The sequence below is a fragment of the Hypanus sabinus genome, chromosome 4, assembly GCF_030144855.1.
Source record: "Hypanus sabinus isolate sHypSab1 chromosome 4, sHypSab1.hap1, whole genome shotgun sequence".
Lineage (NCBI taxonomy): Eukaryota > Metazoa > Chordata > Chondrichthyes > Myliobatiformes > Dasyatidae > Hypanus > Hypanus sabinus.
In genome coordinates this window covers 144,997,224-145,012,220 of record NC_082709.1, presented here as the reverse complement: position 1 = coordinate 145,012,220, position 14,997 = coordinate 144,997,224, and the positions used below count along the sequence as shown (strand labels likewise).

At 45.5% G+C, this 14,997-nt stretch overlaps 1 protein-coding gene across 1 annotated transcript; it reads right to left on the bottom strand.

The window, feature by feature from the left end:
- Positions 1 to 6,493: 6,493 nt before the first annotated feature.
- Positions 6,494 to 14,745, bottom strand: LOC132392366 (uncharacterized). The gene is made up of 4 exons (XM_059966187.1): positions 14,545 to 14,745; positions 13,463 to 13,858; positions 8,481 to 8,655; positions 6,494 to 7,186 (listed from the first exon to the last, which is right to left on the bottom strand). The coding sequence occupies exons 2-4, from the start codon at positions 13,506 to 13,508 to the stop codon at positions 6,706 to 6,708; spliced, it is 702 nt and encodes a 233-aa protein (XP_059822170.1). The 5' UTR covers positions 13,509 to 13,858; positions 14,545 to 14,745; the 3' UTR covers positions 6,494 to 6,705.
- Between the last annotated feature and the right edge of the window lie 252 nt (positions 14,746 to 14,997).

Sequence of the window (14,997 nt, the reverse complement as noted above, 5' to 3'; positions counted from 1 at the left end):
AGACAGTGAGTTCCAGACTCCTGACATCTTCTGTGACTTTTTTTTGCTCCCTCGCCTCTTTTCTAATTCATCAATTAGTTTAAGAAAATGCATCTGGTTCTAACAACGCACACAAAATGCCGGAGGATCTCAGCATTCTGTGCGTGTTGCTCAGATTTCCAGCATCTTCAGATTTTCTCTTGTTTGTGACTGGTTCTAACAAGTTTGCTTTAAGAAACAGGCCCTTCCAGTTTACTCTCACTTTAATTACATCAAATAAATTTCCCCTCAGCCCCCATTATTCCACATAAAGTAAACTTAATCTTTCCATATAGCTGAGGTTTTCCATTCCTGTCAACATTCTCAAATCTCCTCTGTATCCCCCCGGTTCATCCCACCTTCCTGTACAATGCTTTAAGCAAAATGTTCTACAACACTCATGTTGTGTCATTTATGATTCTAGTATAAGTTTTCTGCTGTGGTATACGATATTACAGCTTACAAAAGAAAGTGTCCCATGTACCTTTTTCAATTATTTTATTGAACATTAATGGCCTGTGGATAATCACTTAGATGTCCCTCAGTTCATCCACACCTTGCAATACCTTCTGATCTACTGAGTATCCTCTACCTTGTTTAACCTTTGATAGTGGTAAGAATTTAAAAAGAGCACAAGGACTAGCTGGAATTATGTCCCAGAACAGCAGCAATGGTTTAGCAATTGCAGCCATCATACTGTTCCAGCTGGCCTTTCACTTTGAACCAATCCTGTTCACATTTAGTTTTTTTTTTGCTATCCTAAACTGCACAATTTAACAAGCAAGTTGTTGCTGGCAGAAGCTTTGTAAAGAAAACATATTCCTGCAGGCTCATGTTAGCTATCACAGAAGCATCTTTCAGCAATAAACCAGTGATTGGTGATAATGCACAACAATTCTGATATAACTACTGTGTAAAATTGTTCTTTTCAAAGAAGCAACCTAACTTTGAGTGTAGTGTTACAGGTTGACAAGTGGGGGTACATAGTGCTAACACAAAACATTAAGCAGAGTTCCATTCTGGCCATAAACCAATGGAAAGTTGGTGCATGTTAGAGGGTTTAGTCACAGCTTTCCATTCTACTGGAATATCAATTATATTACTGAAATCAAAATAGACAAACTACTGAAAGAACAAACCTCGAAGGGCTAATTTCCTGTTGCCACCATGGTAACAAAAATCATGAGAATTTTCAAAGCACTATCCTCAAACTTAATTTGTGACATTACACCAGCCCACTCTTGGGACACACATCGCATGTCACTATTCCTTATCATGTAATAGTTAAAAAGAATATTTAAGAATTTGAAAATGGAGGTGCTAATAATCTAAAACAAAATTTGAAAATTATGAAAACACTTTGCTCTTTTGTACAAAGTCAGAAATGTTACCACTAGAGTATAATTAATAGAAACAGGAGGCATTCTGACCTCTCAAGTCTTCTTTGACAAGATGATGTCTACAGCATTTAACTGCACCACTCCTATATACGGCAGGAGTCTATGCAAAATAGACTGAAATCTATTTGACCTCTATTTTGAATGAATCCCAAGGATCCACCCACCTTCAGAAGTGTCTCATTTCAGATCTAATTTGCATACCTTGTGACCTCCAGTTTCTGGACTCCAGGTGAAACATCCTGTCTATATCTACAATGTCAATCCCTTTAAGAAGTTTGCATATGTCACCGGACATTCTTCAAAACTCTGGACAATAAAGACTTTGCCCATGCAATCACTCCTCGCATGATAGTTTCACCATCCCAGGAGACAGACCGGTAAATATTCACTTGCTACAAAACAACTTCATCCTTCCTGAAGTAATACAAGATTTATATAATACTCCAGTTATGATTTCACTACATTAACATCCTTTCTTTTGTACTCCACTCTTCAAGCAACACTGGCCAATATACTATTTACCTTCCAACAGTCTTGACACTGGTGTATAAGATGATGAGAGGCATTGATCGTGTGGATAACCAGAGACTTTTTCCCAGGGCTGAAATGGCTAACATGAGGGGGCATAGTTTTAAGGTGCTTGGAAATAGGTACAGAGGTGATGACAGGGGTAGGTTTTTCCACACAGAGAGTGGTGGGTGTGGGGAATGGGCTGCTGGTGATGGTGGTGGAGGCAGATATGGTAGGGTCCTTTAAGAGACTCTTAGATAGATACATGAAGCTTAGAAAAATAGGCTAAACGGTAGGGAAATTCTAGGCAGTTTCTAGAGTAGGTTAAACGGTTGGCACAACATTGTGGGCCGAAGAGCCTGTAATGTGCTGGGAATGTCTATGTTCAGACACCTACACATGTGCATTAGTTTTTGATAACTACTTTATAAGGATACCTGGGTCGCTTTGAATATCAATATTTTGTAATGGTTAATCATTTAATAAATGCCCTACATTTCAGTTTTTTTCAATCATTTTTCATTATTTTATATCATTGCCTATGCTGTGTCTTATTCCTTTAGCTTGTTAATTTTAGCCTGTCTATATATTCTTTAAGCTTCTTTACACCCTTATCATAACTTGCATTCCTACTTTGTTTCATGAGGTCAGGATACTTGGAAATAGTATATTTGAACTCCTCAGCCAAATTGTTGATTGAAATTATAAATAGTCAAGTCCTAAGCAAATATTCATGCAGTACACTACTAGTCATGATTGCCAACCTGAGAAGGTCACAATTATTGCATTGGCTTGGTTTATTATTGTCACATGCTGCAAGATACAGTAAAAAGCTCATCTTACATGCAGATCAAATCATAACAGTACACTGAGGTAGAACAAGGCAAAGCAATAACAATGCAGAATAAAGTGTAAAGCTACAGAGAAAGAGTCATGCACTTAAAGTGCAAGATCATAACAAGCCTCGTCCTTTTATTCTTCTAAACTCCAGTGAATATGGATCGAACCTGCCCAATCTCTTCTAATATTTCAAACCTGTCAACCCAGGAATCTGTCAAGTAAACTTTTGTTGCACTTCCTTCATGGAAATAACATCTTATTTCATGGGTTATTTCTATGAAGATGTTACTTCCATGAAGGAAGTGCAACAAAAGTTTACTTGACTGATTCCTGGGTTTGAAATATTAGAAGAGATTGGGTTCATCTGCAATCAAGAACCTATCAATATCTGCCTTAAATATACCCAACAACCTGGCCTCCACAGTTACATGTGGCAATGGATTCCACAAATTCACTACCCTTTAGCTAAAGGAATTTCTCTGCATCTTTGTTTGAAAAGAGCACCCCTCTATCCTGAGGCTGTGCCTTCTTGTCCTAGACTCTCCCACCAAGGGAAACATCCTTTCCACTTCCACTCTGTCTAGGCTTTCAACATTTGAAAAGTTTCAATGAGATCCCTCCTCATCCTTCTCAACTCCAGCGAGTACAGACCCAGAGTCATCAAACGTACCTCATATGATAACCCTTTCATTCCTGGAATCATCCTCCTCTGGACCCTCTCCAATGCCAGCACGGCTTCCCAAAACTGTTCACAATACTCACGGTGAGGCCTCACCAGTGCCTCATAAAGCCTCATCATCACATCCCTGATCTTGTATTCTAGACCTCTTGAAATGAATGATAACATGGCATGTCTTTCTCACCACCTACTCAACCTGCAAATTAACCTTTAGGGTGTTCTGCACAAGGACTCCCAAGTCCCTTTGCATCTCAGATTCCTGGACTTTCTCCCCATTTAGAAAATAGCCCGCACATGTATTTCTACCACCAAAGTACTTGACCATGCATTTTTCAAATTTGTATTTCATTTGCCACTTTCCTGCCCATTCTCCTAGTCTGTCTAAGTCCTTCTGCAGCCTAACTGTTCATCAACACCACCTGGCCCTCCACCAATCTTCATATCATCTGCAAAACTGGCAACAAAGCTATCTTTCCACCATCTAAATAATTTATATACAGGTCCCAACACTGACCCCTGTACTAGTCACTGGCAGCCAACCAGAAAAGGATCCTTTTATTCCCACTTGCTGCCTCTTAACATTCAGCCAATGTACTAATCGTGTTAGTAACTTTGCCAGTAAAAATGCCCTCTCTTTGGCTTGTATGTTGATTTTCACTTCTCGTTATCCATGGTTGCCTTTAGAATACTTCTTCCTCTTTGGGAGATATATATCCTATGCCTTCCAAATTACTTCTAGAAATTCCAGCCATTGCTGCTCTGCCATCATCCCTGCCAGTGTTCTTTTCCAATCAGTTTTGGCCAACTCCTCTCTCATGCCTCTGTAATTCCCTTTACACCATAGTAATACAGATACCTCTGACTTTAGCTTCTCCTTCTCAAATTTCAGTGTGAATTTGAATATATTATGATCACTGGTCCTTAATGATTCTTTTGCCCTAAGCTCACTAATAAATTCTGGTTCATTGCGCAACACCCAATCCAGAATAACTGATCCCCTCGTGGGCTCAACCATGAGCTGCTGTAAAAACCCATTTTGTAGGCACACTAGAAATTCCCCTTCTTGTGATCCAGCACCAACCTGATTTTCCCAATCTACTTGCATATTGAAGGCCCCATGACTACTGTAACATTGCCCTTCTGGCATGCATTTTCTATCTCCCATTTTAATTTGTAAGCCACATCCTTACTACTGTTTGGGATGCGTATGCAACTCCCATCAAGGATTTTTACCCTCTCCACCTTCCTGTCTGTCCTTTCAATTCAATGTATATCCTTGGACATTAAGTTCCCAGCTATAATCTTCTTTCAGCCATGATTCAGTAATGCCTGCAACATCATACATGCTAATCTGTAACTGTGGTACCAGTTCATTGACCTTATTCCGTATAATGCTCACATTCAAATGTAACGCCTTCAGACCTATGTCTGCCATTTTCGATTTTGGTTTTGTGGGAGAAGCCAGAGAGTGGCAGTGACTGAACCTTCTTGACAAACCCCACACCCCCATGTAGGGCCCCTGCTCAGGACATTAGTCACACCATGCTCAGCCTTTTGATTCCTGACTTTGTTTGAGGTCTTAACAACATGTCTCCACAACCTCTTCACTAACCATTCTGGAACTCTGGTTCCCATCCCCCTGCAACTCTAGTTTAAACCCAACAGAGCAGCACTAGCAAACTTTTCTGCTAGGATATTAGAACTACACCCTCTCACCCCCCCCCCCCCCACAAGCTCAGGTACAAATCATCTCTTCTGTACAGGTCCCACCTTCCCTGGAAAACAGCCCAATGATCCAAAGATCTTGAGCCCTCTTCATTATACCAACTGCTTAGCCACATATGAAACCATATGATCATCCAGTTTCTGGCCTTGCCAGCATGTGGTGCAGGTAGCAATCCTGACGTCACAACCCTGGTGGTCCTTCCCTTTAACTTAGCACCTATCTCCCTGAACTCTCCATGCAGAACCTGATCACTCTTCCTACCTGTGTCATTGGATCACGACCTCTGGCTGTTTACCCTCCCACTTAAGAATGCTGAGGATTCGATCGGAGATATCGTGGACCCTAGCATCTGGTAGGAAGCATACACAGAAACATAGAAAACCTACAGCACAATACAGGCTTTTTGGCCCACAAAGCTGTGCTGAACATATCCTTACCTTAGAAATTACCTAAGGCTACCCATAGCCCTCTGTTTTTCTAAGCTCCATGTACCTATCCAGGAGTCTCTTAAAAGACCCTATCGTATCCACCTCCACCACCATTGCCAGCAGCCCATTCCATGCACTCACCACTCTCTGCATAAAAAACTTACCCCTGACATCTCCTCTGTACCTCCTTCCAAGCTCCTTTGTCCCTGCCTTACTCTAATTTGTTCTTGTCAATTTGTCAATTAATCCCAAATGCTGATTGGCCACTGCTCAAATCTCCAAACTGCCAGAAGTCGCTGCTTTTTCTACTCAATCAGCAAACCGAATGAACTACACCTGCTCAGGCCTCTGAACTCCAATTGAGCACTGCTCAAAGCTTCAAAATGCCCAAATCACTGCCTTTTCTACTCAATCCATGAACCCGAGTGAACCATGTCTTCTCAGGCTTCCAGACAGCTTGGCCTTCATAAAGCAAAGTATTAAGTGCATGAGATGGGATGTTATGTTGAAGTTGTGTAAGACATTGGTGAGGCCTAATACAGAGTATTGTGTGCAGTTTTGGTCACCTACCCACAGGAAAGATGTATGTAAAAAAGGGCTGAAAATTTACAAGGATGTTGTCAGGATTGGAGAACCTGAGTTATAAGAAAAGATTTAATAGGTTTGGACTTTATTCCTTGGAACATAGAAGATTGAGAGGAGATTTGATAGTGGTATACAGAATTATGAGGGGTATAAATAGGGTAAATGCAAGCCGGCTTTTTCCATTGATGTTGGGTAGGACTACAACTAGTGATGCACTACCAATTACTCCAGAAGACTAGAAGTAGAGTAAATACTGAAAGGCTTTTATTAACAGTAAAATGGATCCACGTCCATGCTATATGTCTGTCTTGGACAGTGGGAGGAGCAGTACCCCAATTGCCTTTATTCAGGGGTCTGTGGGAGGAGCCAGAGGAGCAGTCAGCAGAGGGGCGTGTCCAGGAACATCCAGACAGATAACCCAATTACAACCTATGTACATGGTTTCCCACATTCACCCCTCCTTTTTAAAAAGAGAGTCCCGTGGGGTGAAGTGACTGACAATATTTAAGACAAGTATATTTACAGGTCAAGTCTATCATGTGGTCGAGTCCATCGCTGCAATCTACGTAGCACTGGTGGTGATTGCACCAGCAACAGTGGTTGTGCTGGCTCCGGCCTGACTTGAGGTGCCAGCACGTTAGGTGTCGGTAATCCCTCGTGCATGTGCGTCGTGCCCGGTATAGGAGTGTCATGTGGTGTCTGTGTAGGGCTTGGAGTGCGTGGTGTCTCGTGGGTATACACCCTGGTGGGTACGGGGTTCACAGTCACCGTGGAGTGTTCAGGGTAGGGGTCTGGTGCTCCTGCAGGCGCCAGGTCGCGGACGGAGACCATGTCCTCCCGCCCATCAGGTAAGACCACGTAGGCATACTGGGGGTTTGCATGTAGAAGGTGAACCCGCTCGACCAGCGGGGAGTATTTATTGCTCCTCGCATGTTTCCGGAGCAGCACTGGCCCCGGGGACGTCAGCCAAGCCGGTAGGGTGGTCCTGGTGGTCGATTTCCTGGGAAAAGAAAAGAGTCGCTCATGAGGGGTAGCATTGGTGGACGTGCATAACAGGGAGTAGATGGAGTGGAGTGCCTCGGGGACGACCTCCTGCCAGCAAGAGTCCAGCAATCCCTTTGACCTAAGGGCTAAGAGTGTGGCCTTGCACACTGTGGCATTCTCCTTCTCCACCTGTCCATTCCCCCGGGGATTATAGCTCGTGGTCCTACTAGTTGCCAGCAGATATTGGTGCAGCTCGTCACACATAAACGAGGACCATCTGTCACTGTAGATATAGCATGGGTATCCAAACAGAGTGAAGAGCTTGCGCAGGGCCTTTATGACTGACGTGGTAGTGGTATCGGGGTAGGGAATGGCGAAGGGGAACCGCAAGTACTTGTCGATTACAGTAAGAAAGTAGACATTGCGGTCGGTGGAGGGAAGGGGGCCCTTAAAGTCGACACTCAGTTGCTCAAAGGGACGGGTGGCCTTGATAAGTTGTGCCTTTTCAGGACGGTAGAAGTGCGGTTTGCACTCTGCGCAGACCTGGCAGTCCCTGGTCATCGTCCTGATGTCCTCAAGGGAGTAAGGCAGTTTCTGGGCTTTCACGAAGTGGAAAAGCCGGGTGACCCCCGGGTGGCAAAGATCTGCATGGAGGGCGTATAGCCAGTTGATCTGTGCGCTGGCACACATTCCCCGGGACAGGGCATCGGGGGCTCATTGAGCTTCCCAGGCCTGTACATGATGTCATAGTTGTAGGTGGAGAGTTCGATTCTCCACCTTAAAATTTTATCATTTTTGATTTTGCCCTGCTGTTGGTTGCTAAACACGAACACGACTGAGCACCGGTCAGTCAGCAGGGTGAACTTTTTGCCGGCGAGATAGAGCCTCATAGCTTCCACTATGGCCTGGGCTTCTTTCTCCACCGCGGAGTGCCGAATTTCAGGGCCCTGAAGGGTACGGGAGAAGAATGCCACCGGCCTTCCTGCCTGATTGAGGGTAGCAGCCAGCGCGAAGTCGGAGGCGTCACTCTCTACCTGGAAGGGAATGGTCTCGTCCACTGCATGCATCGTTGCTTTGGCAATGTCCCCTTTAATGCGGCTGAAGGCTGCGCGGGCCTCGGCAGAGAGGGGAAAAGTGGTGGACTTGACCGGGGGCAGGCCTTGTCTGCGTAGTGAGAGACCCATTGGGCGTAATAGGAAAAGAAGCACAGGCACCGTCTGAGGGCTCTGAGGGTGGTGGGAAGAGGGAGTTCTAACAGGGGGCGCATACAGTCGGGATCATGGCCAATGACCCCATTCTCCACAACATACCCAAGGATAGCAAGTTGGGTGGTTCCAAACACACACTTGTAAAGCTTTGGCCGCTTGGAAAAAATTTCGGAGGTTGTTGTCGTGATCCTGCTGGTCGTGACCGCAGATGGTGATGTTATCCAGATATGGGAACAGCCTTCAGTTGGCACTAGTCCATCAACCGGTCCATTTCTCTCTGGAAGACAGAGACACCATTCGTGACACTGAAGGGGATGCGCAGGAAGTGATAGAGCCTGCCACCCACCTTGAAGGCAGTGTAGGGGCAGTCCTCCGGACAGATGGGGAGCTGATGGTAAGCAGATTTTAGGTCTATGGCCGAGTACACCTTGTACTGAGCTATCTGATTGACCATATCCATGATGTGGGGTAGGGGGTACGCGTCAAGCTGCACGTACCTATTGATGGTCTGGCTATAGTCCACGACCATCCTATTTTTCTGCCCGTTCCGAACAACGACCACCTGGGCCCTCCAAGGACTTGAGCTTGGCTCAATGATCCCCTCCCTGAGTAGCCGCTGCACCTCCAAATTAATGAAGGCCCTGTCCCCCACGTTGTACCTCCTGCTTTTAGTTGCCACAGGTTTACAGTCGGGGGTCAGGTTGGCGAACAGCGGTGGGGGAGGGATCTTGAGGGTGGAGAGGCCACAAGTGGTGTCCGTAGTGCAGCTTTTGGCATGGTGCTGGGTGGGATGTGTGGGTCGGTGTGTGTGTGGTCAGTAGCGGGGGATGTGATGAATTCCCACAGAACTGAGGATTTCTGACAGTGATTGGTGGGAGGGGCCCGTCATACTCCTTTGTCACACTTTTCAGGTGGCTCTGGAAGTCGAGCCCCAATAGCACAGGGGCACACAGTTGAGGAATGACCAGTACTGTAAAGTCTCGTATTCTGTGCCCTGCGCCACTAGCATCACTACGCAACCCCCCCACCCCGCGGATGTCTGTTGTATGTGACCCAGAAGCCATGGCGACCCTCTGGCTTACTGGCCGTGTCACGAGTCTGTAACGTTGCACCGTGTCCGAGTGAATAAAACTCTCAGTGCTGCCCGTGTCAAACAGGCAGCTAGTCCTGTGCCCCTCCACCAGGATGTCCATCATTGACCTTGCGAGCTGATGTGGAGCACTTTGGTTGAGGGTCATGGAGGTCAGAGTTGAATCGCTGTCTTGATCCGGCATGGTGGGGTGCCTGGTAAGCACCCGTGGGTTGTATGCGGTGTGAGGTGGTGCCAAGCAAGATGGCCGCCCCCATGTCTCACACATGGTGGCAGTGTGCAGGCAAGATGGTGATCCCCATGCTTCGCACGCGGTGCTGCTCAATCCCGCTCACGGTTTGGACTTACGGGCCTTGGCGAAGTGGCCCTTTTTTCCGCAGCTGGAGCAGGTAGCTTCTCGAGCCGGGCAGCGTCTCTGGGGATGCTTCTCGAATCCACAGAAGTAACACTTCATGGACTCGTGACTGGCAGCAGCCGTGGTCGATTTACCGGCGGGTTGCGGGTTCTGTGGCGTCCACGAGGCTGTAGGGAGATCGCACGCCTGGAGAGCATCAGAGTTGTGCAGAGTGACCTCCAGTGTGTCGGCCAGCTCAATTGCCGAACGTAAGGGAAGATCAGCGTGTTCCAGCAGCCGCTGGTGCACGTACGCTGACCTGATCCCTGTGATAAAGGCGTCTCTTACTAGGAGCTCCGCATGTTGTTCCGCCATCAGCACCCGGCAATTGCAGGCCCACACGAGTGTCTGTAGGGCTCAGACAAACTCAGCGCTCAGCTCTCTAGGCTGTTGCTGCCGCGTAGCTAAGCAATGTCGTGCATAGACAGTATTTACGGGCCGCAGATGTTGTCTTCTGAGGACGCTCATCGCGCCATCGTAACTCAGCTGGTCACTAATCATCGAGTAGACCCGTGGACTGACCCTTCGCAGCGGACTCGGTCACTTTAATCTCCTCCAGATATGATTCGAAGCAGGCTAGCCAGAGTTCGAAAGCATTTTCAGCCTCAGGTATTTGCGGGTCGAGGTCTAACCTGTCAGGTCTCAGGACGTGCTCCACGTCTTAAAATTACTGTTAATAAAATTGATGCACTATCAATTACTCCAAAGGACTGAAAGTAGAGTAAATACTGAAAGGCTTTTATTAACAGTAAAACGGACCACGTCCATGCTGTATGTCTTAGACAGTGGGAGGAGTAGTACCCCAATTGCCTTTATTCAGGGGTCTGTGGGATGAGCCACAGGAGGAGTCAGCCGAGGGGCATGTCCAGGCACGTCCAGACAGATAACCCAGTTACAACCTATGTACATGGTTTACCACAACTAGAGGTCATAGGTTAAGGGTCAAAGGAGAAAAGGTTACAGGGAACAATGAGGGGAACTTTTCACTCAAAGAGTCGTGAGAGTGTGGAATGAGCTGCCAGCACAAGTGGTACATACAAGCTTTATTTCAATGTAAAAGAGAAATTTGGATAGGTAGGTGGATGGTAGAAGTTTGAAGGGCTCTGCTCTGGGTGCAGGTCTATGGACGTGGGCAGTTTGAGTGGTTTGGCATGAACTAACTAGATGGGGCGAAAGTCCGCCTTCTGAGCTGTATTTTTCTGTGACTATGTCTCAAACCCCAGAAAACTGAGTAGCCAGACCTGCCCCTCCTGCAACAAAGTGTCACTAATGGCTAAAATATCATAATTGCATATGTGGATCCATGCTCTCAGCTCATCCTACAATACTCCTTGTACTGAAATAGACACAACTCAGACATTATTACCACCATGCTCAACTATTTGATTCCTGTCTTCATATGTAGGCTTAACATCATCTTTCCCTACAACCACTCCACCATCTGCCCTGGCTCCCTGGTTCCTATCCCACTGCAACTCCAGTTTAAACTTGCTCAGAGCAGTGCTACCATCCTTCCCACCATGATTGAATGGTGGAGCAGATTCAATGGCCTGAATGGCCTAATTCTACTCCTATGTCTTACAGTCTTACTGAAATAAAGTTTCGTAAAGAAACTTCTGCAAGTTTGCATCCTTTTATGGAGGAAGCACACATTTGGAATGATGCCCTGGCTCTCTCTTAGATTCCATAATAATGTATTTTGCTAATTTAATTTATCAGACATCCTGCAGTAATTTAGAGAGGGACTGAGAAAGAAAGTAAGATAATTTGTCAAAAGTGCTGGCTGAAACACTGATAATTAGATTCTATACCAAATGCCAGGTGCAATTCTTCCCAAATGAACGTGTGTGAATATGCATACTGGCAGTCAGAGACTACACGATTCAACTGAGGTAATGCTTGGCAGCATAAATAAGGCTATCCATGGCACCGGCTTTCCAGGCAAACAGAGGTACAGTCGGGTGGTTCCAAGGTTGCTGGTACTGTGCAAAGCCGCATGAGAGATCAGGAAGGAAACACCTAGCATTAGGGAAGTGTGTGCACAATATGGATTGGCAACACATTTCTACAAACAGTGTTTGCTTAAGTACTCCTGTAGGGCGGGCAGCAACTTGAATGACGGAAAGTGAAATTCTCTTTATAGGTGGGTCAGAAAACCATTTCTGTAAAAAGAGCATCATGATAGGGAGGACATTGAAAGCTACTGAAGAGCTTCTTTGTTTCTTTGCTTTGTGGCTGCCTGCAAGAAGACAAAACTCAAGGTTGTTTACAGTCTACATAACTTGATAATAAATGAACTTTGAACTTTGAGGGCAAGATGAGTAAATGCAGACACAGACAGGGTAAGATCCAGAGTACCAGCTGAATGCAATGCCTGTGGAACCAACCAACATCAATGCCATGGAAGGGATGCCCACAAGTACCATCAATGCAACAAGAAATAGCAAGAGAAGTACCAATACAACAAGCAAGGCACTAGCAATCTGTCAGCTTGACTTAGCAGCAATGCACAATGTTCCTCCGAAGCCAGCCATCAATCTCAATGACAGACAGCTAAACCAGTAAATCACATGTTCTTGGTATAGAAGGGGACTCCGAAGCTTGCTGTGAAATGTTCTCTGATGGTGGTTGAATTACAGAATTAAAAGAAGCTTATGCTTTTACACTGTAATAGAATGATGTCACACTTGTACTTGGTGAAAGTGCAACTTGGATAATAGGGCTAATAAAGGTAACCATGACAGGATCATGAAAACGGATTCACTTCAGCCATGCAATTCACTGTTAAATACATGCATGCTGCTCACAAAGCTGTGAAAAGCTGCAGGAACACAAACAGAGGCAACCAAAGGCAGCAGACAGGTATCCTGTGACAAAAGAGTTGCCCAAACCCTTCCACCATTTGGAACCGGAGAACAGTGAAGATGAAGTTCAAGAGAGACCATTAACTGACGTGGCAAAAGACCTTGATGATACATATCACGATTGACATTGTACCGGGTCATGACAGAGGAGGGCATTGCACATTGGAAGAACAGAGGCCACCACAGGGCCACTTCCAATGAGGCCTGCTGGACAGAAGTTGCCATGGATTTAACAAAGGATTCATCATGAATACTGCAGAACACCACAGCTCAACAATACACCCATGACAAACCACAACCAATTAGCACCACATCTGGAGGAGCAATCCATAAACCCATATACCTGGAAAATGTGCCAAATTAAAATAGAGAAACTAGAAAGTTATTCTGGATATTTGTTTTCTTGTTGAGCTATTACTAGAGGGATATATCAGGTTTCAAAGGTACATTTAATGTCAGAGAAATGTATACAATATGCATGCTGAAATGCTTTTTCTTCACAACCATCCACGATAAACAGAGGAGTGCCCCAAAGAATGAGTGACAGTTAAATGTAAGAACCCCAAATACCCCCCCAGCTCCCTCCCCCCACTACATAAGCTGCAGAAGAGCAACGATCCCCCCTCCCCCACCAGCAAGAAGCATCAGCGCCCTCACCGACCACTCCAAAGCATCAATAAAGACACAGACTTGCAGTACCCCCAAGACTATTCGTTCACCCAGTAATACAACATACCACAGGCTCGCTCTCTCCCTAATAATGGAAAGAGAGATGTCCCCATTTCACAGTGAGAGGGGAGACATCACAAACAACTCGCTGATTTACGATGTTAAAAGTCTGCTGCGTCACATTTTCTGAGCTCTGTGCCCAAAGAGCTCGGGTCTCTGGGTACACAGCCAGTGGCCAGCTCACTGTTTTTGATCTTCCGTCTCCCACGACACACCGGACAGCGGCACGAACCTCGAGTCCGCCCGCCTCCAGAGCCAGGAAATCCCGAAGGTGCGCTGGTCTTCTAGGCCACATCCTTGGTATATCGAATAGCAGCCAGTCGTAAGACCATGAGAGCGGATCCTGGGCCCGCAAAGAACCAAAGTCAGCATATAACTCCAGGTCAGGGTCTTGAAAAGAACCCTGAAAGGGAAAAAGGGAGATATTAAAGTTAGAAATAGAGCTGTTTCCAAAGATGCAAGCAAAGGAGTCGCCATTAGGTGCCATTGTCCCCCTAAGCTCCTCCCCTAAAACTGCAACAGCTGCAATACATGTAACCTTGGTTAATATTTGCAGCTAAATAGCTTAAAAATTATATTACATGATTCACTCTCTCTATGTTACAGGAACACCTAGAGTACAAGTTTTAGAATTTCTATCTGCTTCTATGTAGCAAGCACATAGTAGATATGTGTTTCTATAACTATAACTGTTGCTACTTAATTAAGCAACTATCCTCCAGTATCACAAAGGACAATTGAGAAAGTTGTCTACATAACAATGGGGCTGGAAACGGAAAAAAGCTATGGGAAGCTAAGGCTGAAATATTGGCTGTGACGTGGGTAGTAGAGTATAATTGGTTCAGAGTTCAGAGATCTGGATATCAGGAAGCTGCAATGGAGTTCAGATTTACCGTGGTGATGTATACTGACATGAGGAAGGGTGGTGAGGGGTTCAGTGAGGAGATAGGTTTGAAGAGGATTAGTCTGGAGTTTTCTTCACATACCTCTCAATTTGATGTTGCTTCAATTAAAGCACATTTTAACCCATACCTTGGTCCCAGCTTCCCTGTATCACTACAAAAGAAGCTGCATGAGAAATAATGTTACCTCAGGTAGCCCTGATGTGGGAATTACATCAGAAATCCAAAGGCGCTTTCGGCAGGAAGATCCAATTCAAGATTTCCAAAATTGCAAATGCTTAGGAATGTGTTTACCTCTGGAAAAGAGAAATGGTTTAATAGCATAGTACCAAAATACACAATGTCTAAAGCTTCACTTCCATATTAAACTCCCAAGTCTGAAACAACACTGTTCATCAACCATCTTGACCAGCACTCCTCTCTCCTCCTCACATCTTACCCCCTCTGAACACACAGCCTTCCCCTCTCTCCTCACCAACCCCAACCTTACCGTCCAATCCACAAAGGGGTACTGTTGTATGTTGCAGACTGTCCTCTCTCGCTTCATCTTCAACAGTGATAGTTCCTCTTGTCCTCACCTCTCAGACCCCTCCTCATACCAATCCTTTGAAGAGGACCCCACTCCAGACCATCAGAAAAC

Coding starts and splice junctions, on each gene's coding strand:
- LOC132392366 (XM_059966187.1), bottom strand. CDS start 13,508: ATGGGGACATCTCTCTTTCCATTATTAGGGAGAGAGCGAGCCTGTG. Junction 8,656..13,462: donor AGGGAGAGAGCGAGCCTGTG/GTATGTTGTATT, acceptor TCTGTCTTCCAG/AGAGAAATGGACCGGTTGAT. Junction 7,187..8,480: donor ACCCAACTTGCTATCCTTGG/GTATGTTGTGGA, acceptor TTCTTTTCCCAG/GAAATCGACCACCAGGACCA.